The 15,283-nt window shown below is 46.8% G+C and overlaps 1 protein-coding gene across 1 annotated transcript in view; it reads left to right on the forward strand.

Moving 5' to 3' along the window:
- The window catches only part of LOC115195139 (pericentrin), a 54,187-nt gene extending 44,220 nt beyond the window's left edge, over positions 1–9,967 (forward strand). The window contains exons 44-56 of the mRNA XM_029754945.1: positions 37–139; positions 233–411; positions 479–685; positions 789–959; positions 1,105–1,304; positions 1,521–2,400; positions 2,520–2,723; positions 2,892–3,065; positions 3,205–3,431; positions 3,523–3,605; positions 3,704–3,836; positions 3,958–4,091; positions 9,466–9,967. Of these exons, the coding sequence (XP_029610805.1) occupies positions 37–139; positions 233–411; positions 479–685; positions 789–959; positions 1,105–1,304; positions 1,521–2,400; positions 2,520–2,723; positions 2,892–3,065; positions 3,205–3,431; positions 3,523–3,605; positions 3,704–3,836; positions 3,958–4,091; positions 9,466–9,500 (2,730 nt within the window). The 3' untranslated portion in view covers positions 9,501–9,967. The remainder of the gene's footprint in view (positions 1–36; positions 140–232; positions 412–478; positions 686–788; positions 960–1,104; positions 1,305–1,520; positions 2,401–2,519; positions 2,724–2,891; positions 3,066–3,204; positions 3,432–3,522; positions 3,606–3,703; positions 3,837–3,957; positions 4,092–9,465) is intronic.
- Positions 9,968–15,283: the final 5,316 nt, after the last annotated feature.

A 15,283-nucleotide genomic window follows, 5' to 3' on the forward strand; every position in this document is an offset into this window, starting at 1 on the left:
CACAAATATATATATTAAACCTCTATCACCTGTCAGGTGCATGAGCTGGAAGCCCTGGACCTGATGGCCCCTCCCTCATCTCTTGGCTCCACCTCTTCTCTGTCCGCAACGGAGTGGGCCAGTGATGGATATGGCAGCAGTAAGTCTGTTTGTCTGTCATTTTGTTGGTCTTGTCTGTCTGTGTTCATGTGTCTAACCTCGCTGTCTCTGTTTCTTTCTCTCGGTCATGTAGATGTCAGTTCAGAGCTCGGTGTAAGACTCAAGGTAGAGTTGGAGCAGACAGAGAGGCTGGACGTTCAGTTCTTGGAGTACCTGCGTTGTCGAGGCATGAACCCCGCAGCCAACACACACACAGGCAGCGCCGCCGGGAGTATGAGCTACAATGACGAACTGTTGTCTCCTGAACTACAGGTATGAACACACACCTTAAATGTTACAAATGAGCTCTATACCAAACTATGTGTGTGTGTGTTTCCAGGGTCTGTTGAAGAGAGTGTACCAGGAGAGCTGCAGGGTTCTCGCCCTCTCCCAGCGTAACGCCCCCTCTAACCACCTCTCATTGGACCAGACGATCTGTCAGTTAGACTCTAAAGCTCCTCCAATGGGTTGGGAGCAGGAGAAGAGGGTGTTACAGGAAACTGTCATCGCTCTGAGAGAACTGCTCTGTCGGATGGCACAGAGACCTGTGTGTGTGTGTGTGTGTGTGTGTGTGTGTGTGTGTGTGAGTGAGATGTGTGCTTAACTTCTGCATGTGTGCATACTGACCCTCCTGTGTGTTTTTTTAACAGGAGAACTCGGTGGATGCTTGTTGGAGCAGAGGGCTGCAGGCTGCAGTAAGGGGTGTGTTTGACTGTGAGAGGGCAGGGCTTCGCTCTGAGCTGCAGGCCTTTCTCTCCTCCCACCCTGAGATGGACTCCATCCACCTCCTCCGTCAGCTGGAAACACTGCTACAGAGGCAGGTGTGTGTTTGGAGTGGTCTCCACCAAGGCAGTCCTGTACACTGTAAAAAAAATTTTTAAAAAATAAAAGCTTCACTATCTGCTTAGCTTAATTGAAAGGGTTAAATAACGCTCTCCCCTCCCTCGCTCTGCCTCATCTCTCCAGGAGGATCAGCAGCGTGTTGTGGTGGAGCGTCTGCTCTCTGCAGACAGACACGGTCTGCAGCCGCAGCACTCCCAGGGGGAGGAGTCATCTAAAAGGGAGGTGTTATCCAGGCTGAGGGCGGAACTAGAGGAGAGCAGAGAACGACTTAACTCCTCCCACAGCACCCAGCAGGAACTACAAAACGAGATCCGCAAACTCAGGTATACATACATACTTGGTGACTTGCCTGCCATGTGATTATAATTGGACATTTTATCAGTTAAACCTGAAAGGTACCAAGGTTAAACATGGTGCCTTTCAGGTTTAACTGATAAAATGTCCAATTAGCGGTCATTTAACACTTCAAACCAATGCTCAATACTACTGCCATATGCACACACATTAATAAAAATACTGATGTGTGTGTCCTCTCCCAGGCTGTGTATAGAGGACTGTGAGGAGGCTGTAAGGAGGGAGGAGACCAGAGTCCAGGAGCTACAGCAGGAGCTGGACCAGGAGAGAACTCACACACACCTCCGGGAGAAGGAAGAGGAGCAGCAGAGATCAGAGGTCGTGACCCTGAAGGGTCAGCTGGACCAGGAGAGGACGACCTGTAGTAACCTCCGACAGGAACTCCAGATAGAAATCTCCCGCGGCCACCTCCTCCAATCACAGCTCGACACACGGCTAGCTGATGCCCACAAGGAGCTGGAGGAGGAGTGTGCCCGTTCCGCCCGGCAACTCAACACTTTCCAGTCACAGGAAAAGAGTCGGCTGGAACACTTCCTGAAAGAGGCTGAGTCCCGCCTAGCCGACGCCCACGTGAAGGAACTGGAGGAGGAACGCGAGCGCTCCGCCCGGCGTCTCGATGACATCACACTCAGACAAGAAGCGGACGCGTCCCGAGACAGGAAGTTCATCTCAGAGCTCCGCTCTCAGCTGGAGCATGAGAGGAGGCAGGGGGAGGAGCTAGCCACCGTGACAGACGGGCTGAGGGCGGAACTTTTGCAGAAACGGAGGAGAGTAGAGGGGGAAGAGAGGAAGAGGAGAGAGAAGGCACAGAGAGATCAGGATGCTGCAGCCTGCCTCCGAGTTACTATGGAGACACTCAATGAGCAGAAGCAGGAGGCTAGTCGAGCATTGGAGACGGAGAGAGAGCGTTCTGGTCGCTTAGGGGTGGAGCTCAACGTGCTGAGGGAGAGGCTTCGATCGGTCAATGATGAGGAGAGGGAGCGGGAGCAACAGAGGGAGAGGAGGAGGGAGAGACAGGAGCAGACGGTGAGAGAGAGGCGACACGAGCGAACCAGCAACAAACTGGTGAGATTTTCACATTTTAGCATTGCCTGTCTGACTTGTAATACAACAGTGTCTCAGCCACTTATATGCTATCTTTTTCTTGTTTCCTTTCCTGTTTTCTCTTCCCTCTCTCTCTGCAGTGTGAATTGGAGTTATTGCGGCAGCAGGACCAGCAGAGGATGAGAGATCTCCAGCAGACTCTGGCTGAGCTAGAGAGGGAGGAGAGGGAAATGGCCACAGAGAGACTGTCCAACCGACGCCAGCACAACTCCAGCCCACTCCAACCCAAGAATAACACCTTGACTGGGCCAGACCAGACCAGCACAGCCCTATACAACCACCAGGTACCAGAAATGGCTGATCATAGCTAGGCCCATGCATAGCAACATGAAGCACTGGGAGACGTGCTACACGGCAGTGTTTTAAATGTATTTATGGTGTTTGGGGGGGATTTGTGACGACAATAAATGAGTTTTATAAGGACCGTGATACCAATTTCTCTCTCCCTGCAGTCTTCCTCGGCACTGGGGGAGAGTTTGTCGAGGGAGAACTCTGACCTGTCGGCCCGCGTGAAGGAGCTGAGTCAGGAGAGGGTTAACCTGAAACACACCCTGTCCTGTCTGGAACGACAGCTACGACAGGCAGAGACTGAGAACCGACCCAGCACTGACCTCGGCAACAGCAAGGTGAGCCACACGCGCAAACTAACAAACTCACGCACACACACACTCGACCTCTGGGCTGCAAGTCCCCATGGATTGTCTGGTGTGAAGTCCCTTGTCTTGACGTCCCTTTAACCCTGTGTTTGTGTTTCTGTCCCTCTAGTTCCAGCGACTGTATCAGCTCTATCTACGGGCTGAGAGCTTTAGGAAGTCTCTGGTCTATCAGAAGCGCTACCTCCTGCTGCTGCTGGGGGGCTTTCAGGACTGTGAACAGGCAACTCTCTGTCTTATCGCTCGGATGGGGGCGCACCCCTCGCCCCCCCACGCCCACACACACTCTCCCCTCTCACGCTTCAGAGCTGCAGTACGAGCTGTCATCGCCATCTCAAGGTGGGTTATATTGCTCGTGCGGGTGGGTGTTATATGTTAGAGCAATGGGTCATTGTGTCATGCATGTTAGCCCTTCCATGTCCTTCTCCAGACTGAAGTTCCTGACCAGGAAGTGGCAGAGAGTCGTCAGGAGAGGAGTTACAACAACTGTCACTGTCATCAGACACAGCACAGGTGCGTGTGAGACATCCTGAGCGATGAAGATGGGATTACCAAGGTCACACAGGCAAAGTACATCGACTGTTTTTGTAACCTTTCTATTTCTCTCTCAGCTTCCAGGACTGAGGTTTTGAGGCAACAACAGCCACTGGCCAATCACAACTCCTCTCCACCTACTAGAGACAGCAGCCCCACCCGTAAGGGTGTGGTCTCACCAATGAAATCACCCTTCAGGCTGCAAAACCGGTACCGCTCCTTCCAACGTAAACATCCATTCATTTGAGGGGAAATCTCTTACCGACATAGCTTGAGATTTAATTTCTTTCATTTTCTCTCTTCCTCTTGTCTTCTATCTTATACCCCCTAGAGTGTACTCCAACCCGGTCCTGTCCTCTGAGCGTGCTCCGTCCAGTGTTCTGTCCCAAGATGCCGAGCGGTCTCTGACAGACTACATCCACCACCTGGAGAACGTACAGCAACGCCTGGGGGCTGCACGTCCAGGTACACACACACACCCTGGTTACACTTAATGGTTGGGCACACTCACTGAATGAGATGGGGGGGGGGGGTCAGAGGTGACAGGGAGAAAGAGGGGCTTTAGTTTGGTGATGGCATCTACCACGGTGATTAGGGGACGCATTGTTACCATGGACACACTTCCTCTCTGACAAACTGATCAATCAATTTCACCACCTCCAATCCCATCTCCTGACCCAGTTAGCAGGGATTACTTGTTAAATTCATGTTTTAAGTATCCCTATATTTCTGTTATTACGGGGTTATCGCTCAGTCAAGAGTGCGCCTGCGCAGGACGTCTGTTCGTTGATGGACCTAGCCGAGAGTGCAATGGCTACCTTGTACTGTGTTCATACGGTATAGTAAACTTTGTTAAACTGGAACCTTGTCGTTGTGTCATTTCGAGTTAACATTGGTAGCAGAGGATGGCTAATAACTACAATGTGCCACCTCGCTTCGACGAGAAGAGGTCGTACGAAAGTTGGAAAAATGAACTTGGAATCTGGACACGGGTTACTAATCTGGACGCGAAAAAGCAAGCACTTGCGGTGGTATTATCTCTCGAGGGAAGAGCGAGAGATACAGCACTGGAAATATCCCTGGAGGATTTGAACGATGATGATGATGGTATGGGAACTTTGATCAGAGCACTGGATTCTGTATTTCTTAAAGAAGAGAAAGACCGTGCCTATGAGACATATTCAAACTTTGACAGTGCTACGAGAGATAGTTCGGTTGCAGTAACGGACTACGTCATTGATTTCGAACAGAGGTACAATAGGATGCGCAAGAACGACATGGTTCTCCCGGATGCAGTGTTAGCTTTCAAGTTGCTAGATACTGCCTGTCTGGATGGTAGGGGGAAACAGTTGGCTTTGACTGCTTGTACTGTACTGACTTTTGCATCAATGAAGTCGGCACTAAAAATATTTTTTGGTGTAAAGACGTCTGTCGCGCCGTTAACAGATGGAATGCAAGTGAGTGATGCAGCATATTACACTGAACAGCAGAGAAAAGGCGCCAAAAAGTCACGTTCAAGACAACCTGAAGAGGGCGCCATTTCCCGGCACAAATCCACTGGACAAATATGGAAGGAGATCAAAATGTGCTATTTGTCAAAGCACTTACCATTGGGTTAAAGACTCCTCATAAAAATGAACAAGTTAATCTAACAGAGGAAAATGTAAACAGAGAGCAGTGTAACATTACACTGTTTTCAAATTAATCTGCTTCTGATACTGAGATTTTTATAGTTGAATCCTAAGGATCTGCTGTGATTGATACTGCATGTACACGGACAGTGTGTGGTGCAAAATGGCTTGATAGTTATGTCAGTGAACTAAATATGAAAGAAGTACAAAATATGATTGACACACCAAGCAACAGAGCGTTCAAATTTGGAGATGGGAGAATTGGCCATCCTACCAAGAGAGTTAAGATGCCAGCAAAAATTGGTCAGACTGTCACATTGAAACAGAGGTGGTCCCTACAGATATCCCCTTACTATTAAGCAAAGCTTCCCTGAAGAAGGCAGGGGCTGTACTAGACATAAAAAAATGACAAAGCAGTGATGTTTAAACAACCAGTGACTCTTGAACTTAGTACCTCAGGCCAGTATTGTGTAAACATTTTAGACAAAGACATCACACAGAGTCCATGCAAAAATGAGATTCTGACGGACACAGAGCACATGGAGATTCTGACAGTCAGAGAACATGAACACAAAAGAAAAACACAAAGTATTGTTAAAGCTTCACAAACAGTTTGGACTTGCTACAGTTGAGACTCCAGAAGTTACTCAGCAGTTCAGGGAATAAGGATGAGAGTATTTCCATTCTACAGCAGATAGTTAACAGTTGTGAGACATGTCAAAAATACAGTAAACCTAAGCCCAAACCAGGTGTTGGTTTGCCACTGGCTTCCAAATACAATGAAACAGTGGCTGTAGATCTACATGAGTTAGCACCAAGTGTGTGGTACCTTCACATAATCGACCACTTAACACGCTTTAGTGCTGGAAGCATTGTGAATACAAAGAAACCCAGTGACATCGTCAAGCACTTCATTCATTCCTGGGTATGTGTGCATGGCCCGTCCCAGAAATGTTAGTGACAATGGAGGAGAATGCAATAATAATGAAATAAGAGAAATGGCAGAGAAATTCAACATGGAAGTAAAGACAACTGCTGCATACAGTCCATGGAGCAATGGACTTCTGGAGAGACGTAATCAAACACTCACAGAGATCATGCTGAAAGTGAAGCAAGACAATGGATGTGACTGGAACACAGCCCTAGATTGGGCTTTGATGGCAAAAAACTCAATGCACAATGTTCATGGTTACAGCCCATACCAACTAGTGTTCGGGCAGAACCCTAATCTTCCCTCTGTACTGGTTGACAAGCCACCAGCACTAGAAGGGGCCAGTGTGAGTGCATGGGTGGGACAGCACCTGTCAGCACTACATGCAGAGAGAAAAGCGTTGACTGAAGCAGAGTGCTCAGAAAGAATTTGCAGGGCTCTGCGTAAACAGCTACGACCCGCCGATGAGAAGTACGAAACTGGAAACAAAGTGTACTACAAACGAGTTGACTGTCAAGAGTGGAAAGGACCGGGAGTAGTCATTGGCCAAGATGGTGTGGTGATATTTGTGAGGCACGGAGGCATCATTGTCAGGGTGCATCACTCAAGATTGCGGAAAGTAAAGGATCAACAAGATAGAGGGGCTGTTGCTGAGAATCATCCTAATGAAAAGGAGACAGTAACAGACACAAACCTACCAGATGTCACATCCAATGATATGGACACTGAAACTGACACAGGAAATGGAGCAGAGACCTTCAAACATGCCACAGATAATACTGTTGAGCGTTCAAATGAGGAAAACATTCAACAACAGCCACATGTGTTAAGAGAACATGGTTGTTCCAATCTGAAAACTGGACAAACTGTTAAATACATGGACAGACAAAGTGGTATTCCACATACAGCAACCGTCATTGGATGAGCAGGAAAAGCCAAAGGAAACACCAGAACTGGTACAACTTGCAGTACTCTGAACCAGTTACACTTTCTGGTACAACAGGGTCAGCTGACCTGTCACTTGTAGATAATCTCAGAATTGTACCAATGGAAAATCGAGAAAAACAGAATGACATTCAAAATGATGATGTACTTGAAACAAAGGACGTGTCATTTGACTCAGCTAAGCTAGATGAGCTCAGTAATTGGAGGGAAAATGGAGTGTTTCAGGAAGTTAAAGACATTGGCCAAAAATGTGTCTCAACAAGGTGGGTGTGTACCCTTAAAGAATCCTTAACTGGAATAGTGCCTAAAGCACGTCTAGTGGCTAGAGGTTTTGAGGAGCTGGCTGCTAAACAACTCCCAAAAGACTCACCGACATGCGCCTCAGAGTCACTCAGGTTGCTGATGTCAGTGATCTGCCAGAAAAAATGGTAACTTAATTCCATAGACATCAAATCTTCATTTTTGCAGGGAACGGAGCTGTCAAGGGACATTCACATCCGACCTCCGCCTGAAGCTAAATGCGAAGGAACACTGTGGAAACTAAAAAAAATGTGTGTATGGACTGGCAGATGCATCACTCTACTGGTACAACAAAGTCAAGGCAACAATGCTGAATACAGGTGGAAAAATGTCACAAGTGGATCCTGCAGTCTTCTATTGGCTTGATCAAGACTGCAATGTGACTGGAGTACTTGCCTGTCATGTTGATGACTTTATCTGGGGTGGCTCACAGACCTTTGCTACAACTGTGATTCCAAACCTCAAATCTGTTTTCCAGGTCGGCCGTGAGGAGCATGATCATTTTTGTTATGTTGACATAGTTTATTACAGTTGATGGGACAATACAGATGCAACAGGAGAGCTATATCAAGAATCTTCAACCCATTCACATGGATTCTTCAAGAGCCGTACAAAGGAATTCCCCTCTGTGGAATTGAAGCTGATTGAGGTCAAAGATAGGAAAAATTTGATGGGTTGCTAGACAGAGTAGACCTGATGTAATGGTTGCAACTTGGCATCTAACACGCCACTGTACAAACCATTCATGAGGCAAACAAAGTTGTTCGTAAACTGAAATCACAACAAGTGACTTTAAAGTTTCAGCATGTTGGAAAAGATGACTCTTTGAAACTAGTTGTCTTCAGTGATGCTTCGCTAGGGAACCTTACAGATGGAGGCACACAAGGTGGACATCTAATCGTGTTAATGGGTGAAGGAGGAAGATTCTCACCTATCTGTTGGCAGTCAGAAAGGATCAGAAGGGTTGTCCGAAGCACACTTGCTAGAGAAACACTTGCTCTTGCGGATGGAATTGACAATGCGATCTTTCTTGCAACTCTGTTCTCAGAGCTTACCACTGGTGAGACAAAACAGCACATTCTACCTGTAGTTTGTGTCACTGACATCTACTCATTAGTTGACGCTTTGAAGTCAACCAAGTCTGTCACAGAGAAAAGACTTCGTATTGAGATTAGCAGCATCAAGGAACTTATTCAAGCACAGAGAATCCAGCGGATTCTGTGGTCGACCACAAAGGAACAGCTTGCTGACTGTCTGACTAAAAAAGGAGCATCCGGTCTTGTGCTCCTACAGGCTCTCAGTAATGGAAAGTGGCAGCTTGAGTAATACAAATAAAAACTGTCACACAACCCATTTGTAATGGGGAACTTGAATAATACTTGGACATTTAATTATGTGGTTGATGTTTAATTTGACTTAAAAAAAAGGGGGAGATTTAAGTTCATGTTTTAAGTATCCCTATATTTCTGTTATTACGGGGCTATCACTCAGTCAAGACTGCGCCTGCGCAGGACGTCTGTTCGTTGATGGACCTAGCCGAGAGTGCAATGGCTACCTTGTAGTGTGTTCATACGGTATATTAAACTTTGTTAAACTGGAACCTTGTTGTGTCATTTCGAGTTAACATTACTTAGTCCCGCCTCCAAGTTCCCCTGATATGATTGGCTATCGGCAGCGGTGGCTGCAAGAGAACAGGACATGGCTGTACCTCAGCTGTCTGTCCCCCATCTACCGGTACGGCCCAGGTGAGGACCTAACTACAAGTACCAGAATACTTTGCTTCGTTAATATCTCCCCACATCACCCTCACCATACTGAACAAACTACAAGTACCAGGATGCACGTCTCAGGGTAGGGAACAATCTGGTGTAAGCAGGCACGTGTGGGTAGTCACTACGTAACTATTCAATGGACCATTGTTCATTTTGGAATGGCTTTCTTCTGTACTGGGAGTTTTCCACAGACACCTGAGTGTTTATGCGTGTGTTGCCCTTTTATCTGGTTCTGACACATTGTTTTCTCTCTCCTCCAGACTCCATCTCTTCTCTCCTACCACAAGAAGTCTGACTGCTGAAGCTATGTATGAATGCCTCCTTTCAATGCAACATATTTATGATCCATCTTTGTGTTCAAATATACAAGGGAATGTATTTGTCTAATATCTGATTTAGAAAGTTAGAATTTTTTTTAAGACAAAATGTATTTTTTTACAATTACTTTTTTTCTACAGATATTACTGTCGGCCTCCAAGTAAATACTAAGAGGTCTTCTAACCCGAATGCATGTGTTTTTGAAAGTATTAGATCGATATTTTTCTACCTGACTTTTATTCAAGTTTGTATCTCTGATTCTGTATATATGTTCGCTGTTGTTAATATTTGTTAGTTTCACATGTGGATAAATGTGTCAAGTTTCACACTGGAATTCTGAGCTATAGATCAAAGCTGGTGAACATGTTTTGTCAATGATTTATTTTTTTTATCGATCACCATTTCTACAAAATCAATAAATATTTGAATTGTGTGATTACCTGCCTTGCGCATTGGGTGTTTATCTTTTTAAGGCAGGATCAGACATGCAGACTTTTACATCAATACTTACAGTATTGTTAGATTTATGGGTTGGTCAAAAACTGATGGTGGTACAAACACCCCTACATTTGACTGTGTTAATCATTCATTAACACAGGTGATTAGTTCTGGGGAGCTTTGTGCGCACATGTATTTACCATCTCAAAATGAGACCAGCGAGGAAAATAGTAACTACTAAGTAGGCTAGTTCTTCTTTTAGACCAGTCATTCCAGTCCAGTGTCATTTGACAACAGTTTCGCAGACGGGGCAACCATAATCTTAATAACCAGCTAAAGCTTTGGTAGTTATGTCTTCAGTTACACTGCAGATCATGACAGTTCACATAGGGGTCAAATCACTGATATGACATGTATTGGTGCTCTGGTAATAATTAGATTAAACAATTTCTATACTATATTAGAATGTCTATCAGCAACAATTTCAGCTGGGGCTTAAATCGCAGATGCCCATTAAATGATGTAATCATTCAGGGCATACAAGGTAGGAGGTACCAGTTCCACACTCGACTAACTAATGACCGTTTACATGCGCAGTTTTCCAGATATTAGCTCATCCCGTTTAAGGTCTTATTCCGTATAAACTGTTTACATGCACCTTTGATATCACGTTCACGAGTAACCCTGTATACATGAATACGCAGAATATTCCTTCAATCGAGTAGTAATTGAAATCTGGACACTGACTGCATATAACCTCACGTGCCATAATATGAACTCCTGCAGAATAATGCATGTCTTGCATTAAAATGATAGAAGTATGTTACATTTGCTTCGGGAACAGGAGTGGAGAACTATACTGAACTAAAATATAAACGCAACATGTAAAGTGTTGGTCCCTTGTTTCATGAGCTGAAATAAAAGATCCCAGAAATGTTCCATACAAAGTGTATTTTTCCAAAGTTTTGTGCACAACTTTGTTTACATCCCTGTTAGTGAGCATTTCTCCTTTGCCAAGATAATCCATCCACCTGACAGGTGTGGGATATCAAGAAGCTGATTAAACAGCATGACCATTACACTACTAGTGCATCTTGTGTTTAGGACAAAAGGCCACACTAAAATGAGCAGTTTTGTCACCAAGTTTCGAGTTTTGAAGGAGCGTGCAGTTGGCATACTGACTGCAGGAATGTCCACCAGAGCTGTTGCCAGAGAACTGGATATTAATTTCTCTAACATAAGCCTCCAACTTCGTTTTCCAGAAGTCCAACCGGCCTCACAACCGCAGACCACGTATAACCACGCCAGTCCAGGACCTCCACATTCGGCTTCTTCACCTACGGGATCGTCTGAAACCAGCCACCCGGTGAAACTGGGTTTGCACAACCGAACAATTTCTGCACAAACTGTTAGAAGACGTCTAAGGGACGCTCATCCTCCTCACCAGGGTCTTGAACTGTCTGCAGTTCAGCGTTGTAACCGACTTCAGTGGGCAAATACTCAACTTCGAAGGACAATGGCACACTGGAGAATTGTGCTATTCACATTAATCCCGGTTTCAACTTCCGGGCAGATGGCAGACCGAGTGTATGGTGTTGTGTTGGCGAGCGGTTTGCTGATGTGAACAGAGTGCCCCATGGTGGGGTTATGGTATGGGCAGACATAAGCTACAGGGAATGAACACAATTGCATTTTGTCGTTGTCAATTAGAATGGCCCATTGTCGTGCCATTCATCCGCCGCAATCACCACGTTTCAGCATGATAATGCACGGGCCCATGTCGCAAGGATCTGTACACAATTCCTGGAAAATGTCCCAGTTCTTCCATAGCCTGCATACTCACCAGACATGTCACCCATTGAGTATGTCTGGGATGCTCTGGATCGACGTGTACAACAGCGTGTTCTAGTTCCCGCCAATATCCAGCAATTTGCATTGCCATTGAAGAGGAGTGGGACAACATTCCACAGGCCATAATCAACAGCCTGATCAACTCTATGTGAAGGACAGTTGCACGAGGCAGATAGTGATCACACCTGATACTGGCTGGTTTTCTGATCCACTCCCCTACTGTTTTTTTTAAGGTATCTGTGACCAACAGATGTGTATCTGTATTCCCAGTCATGTGAAATCTCATTGCAACTCCCCTCCAAGTCTCCGACCACTACCTTGTATCCTTTTCCCTCTCGCTCTCATCCAACACTTCTCACTCTGCCCCTACTCGGATGGTATTGCGCCGTCCCAACCTTCGCTCTCTCTCTCCCGCTACTCTCTCCTCTTCCATCCTATCATCTCTTCCCTCTGCTCAAACCTTCTCCAACCTATCTCCTGATTCTGCCTCCTCAACCCTCCTCTCCTCCCTTTCTGCATCCTTCGATTTTCTCTGTCCCCTATCCTCCAGGCCGGCTCGGTCCTCCACTCCTGCGCCGTGGCTCGACGACTCACTGCGAGCTCACAGAACAGGGCTCCGGGCAGCCGAGCGGAAATGGAGGAAAACTCGCCTCCCTGCGGACCTGGCATCCTTTCACGCCCTCCTCTCTACATTTTCCTCTTCTGTCTCTGCTGCTAAAGCCACTTTCTACCACTCTAAATTCCAAGCATCTGCCTCTAACCCTAGGAAGCTCTTTGCTACCTTCTCCTCCCTCCTGAATCCTCCTCCCCCTCCCCCCCCCCTCCTCTCTCTCTGCGGATGACTTCGTCAACCATTTTGAAAAGAAGGCTGATGACATCCGATCCTCGTTTGCTAAGCCAAACGACACCGCTGGTCCTGCTCACACTGCCCTACCCTGTGCTTTGACCTCTTTCTCCCCTCTCTCTCCAGATGAAATCTCGCGTCTCGTGACGGCCGGCCGCCCAACAACCTGCCCACTTGACCCTATCCCCTCCTCTCTTCTCCAGACCATTTCCGGAGACCTTCTCCCCTACCTCACCTCGCTCATCAACTCATCCTTGACCGCTGGCTACGTCCCTTCCGTCTTCAAGAGAGCGAGAGTTGCACCCCTTCTGAAAAAACCTACACTCGATCCCTCCGATATCAACAACTACAGACCAGTATCCCTTCTTTCTTTTCTCTCCAAAACTCTTGAACGTGCCGTCCTTGGCCAGCTCTCCTGCTATCTCTCTCAGAATGACCTTCTTGATCCTAATCAGTCAGGTTTCAAGACTAGGCATTCAACTGAGACTGCTCTTCTGTGTCACGGAGGCTCTCCGCACTGCTAAAGCTAACTCTCTCTCCTCTGCTCTCATCCTTCTAGACTTATCTGCTGCCTTTGATACCGTGAACCATCAGATCCTCCTCTCCACCCTCTCCGAGCTGGGCATCTCCGGCACGCCCCACACTTGGATTGCGTCCTACCTGACAGGTCGCTCCTACCAGGTGGCGTGGCGAGAATCTGTCTCCGCACCACGTGCTCTCACCACTGGTGTCCCCCAGGGCTCTGTTCTAGGCCCTCTCCTATTCTCACTATACACCAAGTCACTTGGCTCGGTCATATCCTCACATGGTCTCTCCTATCATTGCTACGCAGACGACACACAATTAATCTTCTCCTTTCCCCCTTCTGATAACCAGGTGGCGAATCGCATCTCTGCATGTCTGGCAGACATATCAGTGTGGATGACGGCTCACCACCTCAAGCTGAACCTCGGCAAGACGGAGCTGCTTTTCCTCCCAGGGAAGGACTGCCCGCTCCATGATCTCGCCATCACGGTTGACAACTCCCTTGTGTCCTCCTCCCAGAGTGCTAAGAACCTTGGCGTGACCCTGGACAACACCCTGTCATTCTCCACTAACATCAAGGCGGTGACCCGATCCTGTAGGTTCATGCTCTACAACATTCGCAGAGTACGACCCTGCCTCACACAGGAAGCGGCGCAGGTCCTAGTCCAGGCACTTGTCATCTCCCGTCTGGATTACTGCAACTCGCTGTTGGCTGGGCTCCCTGCCTGTGCCATTAAACCCCTACAACTCATCCAGAACGCCGCAGCCCGTCTGGTGTTCAACCTTCCCAAGTTCTCTCACGTCACCCCGCTCCTCCGCTCTCTCCACTGGCTTCCAGTTGAAGCTCGCATCCGCTACAAGTCCATGGTGCTTGCCTACGGAGCTGTGAGGGGAACGGCACCTCTGTACCTTCAGGCTCTGATCAGGCCCTACACCCAAACAAGGGCACTGCGTTCATCCACCTCTGGCCTGCTCGCCTCCCTACCTCTGAGGAAGCACAGCTCCCGCTCAGCCCAGTCAAAACTGTTCGCTGCTCTGGCACCCCAATGGTGGAACAAGCTCCCTCACGACGCCAGGACAGCGGAGTCAATCACCACCTTCCGGAGACACCTGAAAACCCACCTCTTTAAGGAATACCTGGGATAGGATAAAGTAATCCTTCTACCCCCCCCCAAAAGATTTAGATGCACTATTGTAAAGTGGTTGTTCCACTGGATATCTTAAGGTGAATGCACCAATTTGTAAGTCGCTCTGGATAAGAGCGTCTGCTAAATGACTTAAATGTAAATGTAAATCCATTGACGAGGGCCTAATAAATGTATTTCAATTGACTGGTTTCCTTATATGAACTGTAACTCGGTAAAATCTTTGAAATTGTTGCGTTTATATTTTTGTTCAGTAAATGATTTATTTCAGCATCTCTTGATAAAATGCAAATGTATTATCTTTGACACTTATTCATGCACAGTGTTTCAACCACATCAAATATGCTCACAAAACGAACTAAAGTCTTCAAAGAAACGGGTTTTGTCAGCTTTAATTGAATCAAAACCGGTCAAACTGATGCCATTTGGACACTGCACAGGACCAACCATTCCCATTTTTTTTGAGTTATTGCGTTCTCCCCGGGTCCCTAAACGAAACAGAAAACTAACGGTGTTAACTAGATTTATGCATTCATTCTATCGTTGTCCGACATTAGTCTGGCGAGCACTACTTTATTTAGTCTTCTAGGGCAACACGTTATGACAGAAGATACGCTGCATGTATAACTATAGTTCACGAACAAATGGCCAGACCAAATGTTGGAAATTATAAACAGACACTTGTCTAAATTAGTGGTGAAAATAGCCAGTAGGCTTTACGGTCCAGTACATAGTATCAGCAAAATCAATTATTACGGTGGATCGAACTGCGAAGGTAGCCTACTTTTTTAAAGTAATTTGTTTGACAATCCAACGAAAACATAATCACACAACACCCATAATATGCAAAACGGAGCCCTTGCAGACAGTGAAAAACGGGCTACGATGTTTTTACATGCCACAGTATCAAGTCTAATGCTGCGTTCAAATAGTAGTCGGAACTAGGAAACTCGGAAA

Source organism: Salmo trutta, chromosome 6 (assembly GCF_901001165.1).
Source record: "Salmo trutta chromosome 6, fSalTru1.1, whole genome shotgun sequence".
NCBI classification, from domain to species: domain Eukaryota; kingdom Metazoa; phylum Chordata; class Actinopteri; order Salmoniformes; family Salmonidae; genus Salmo; species Salmo trutta.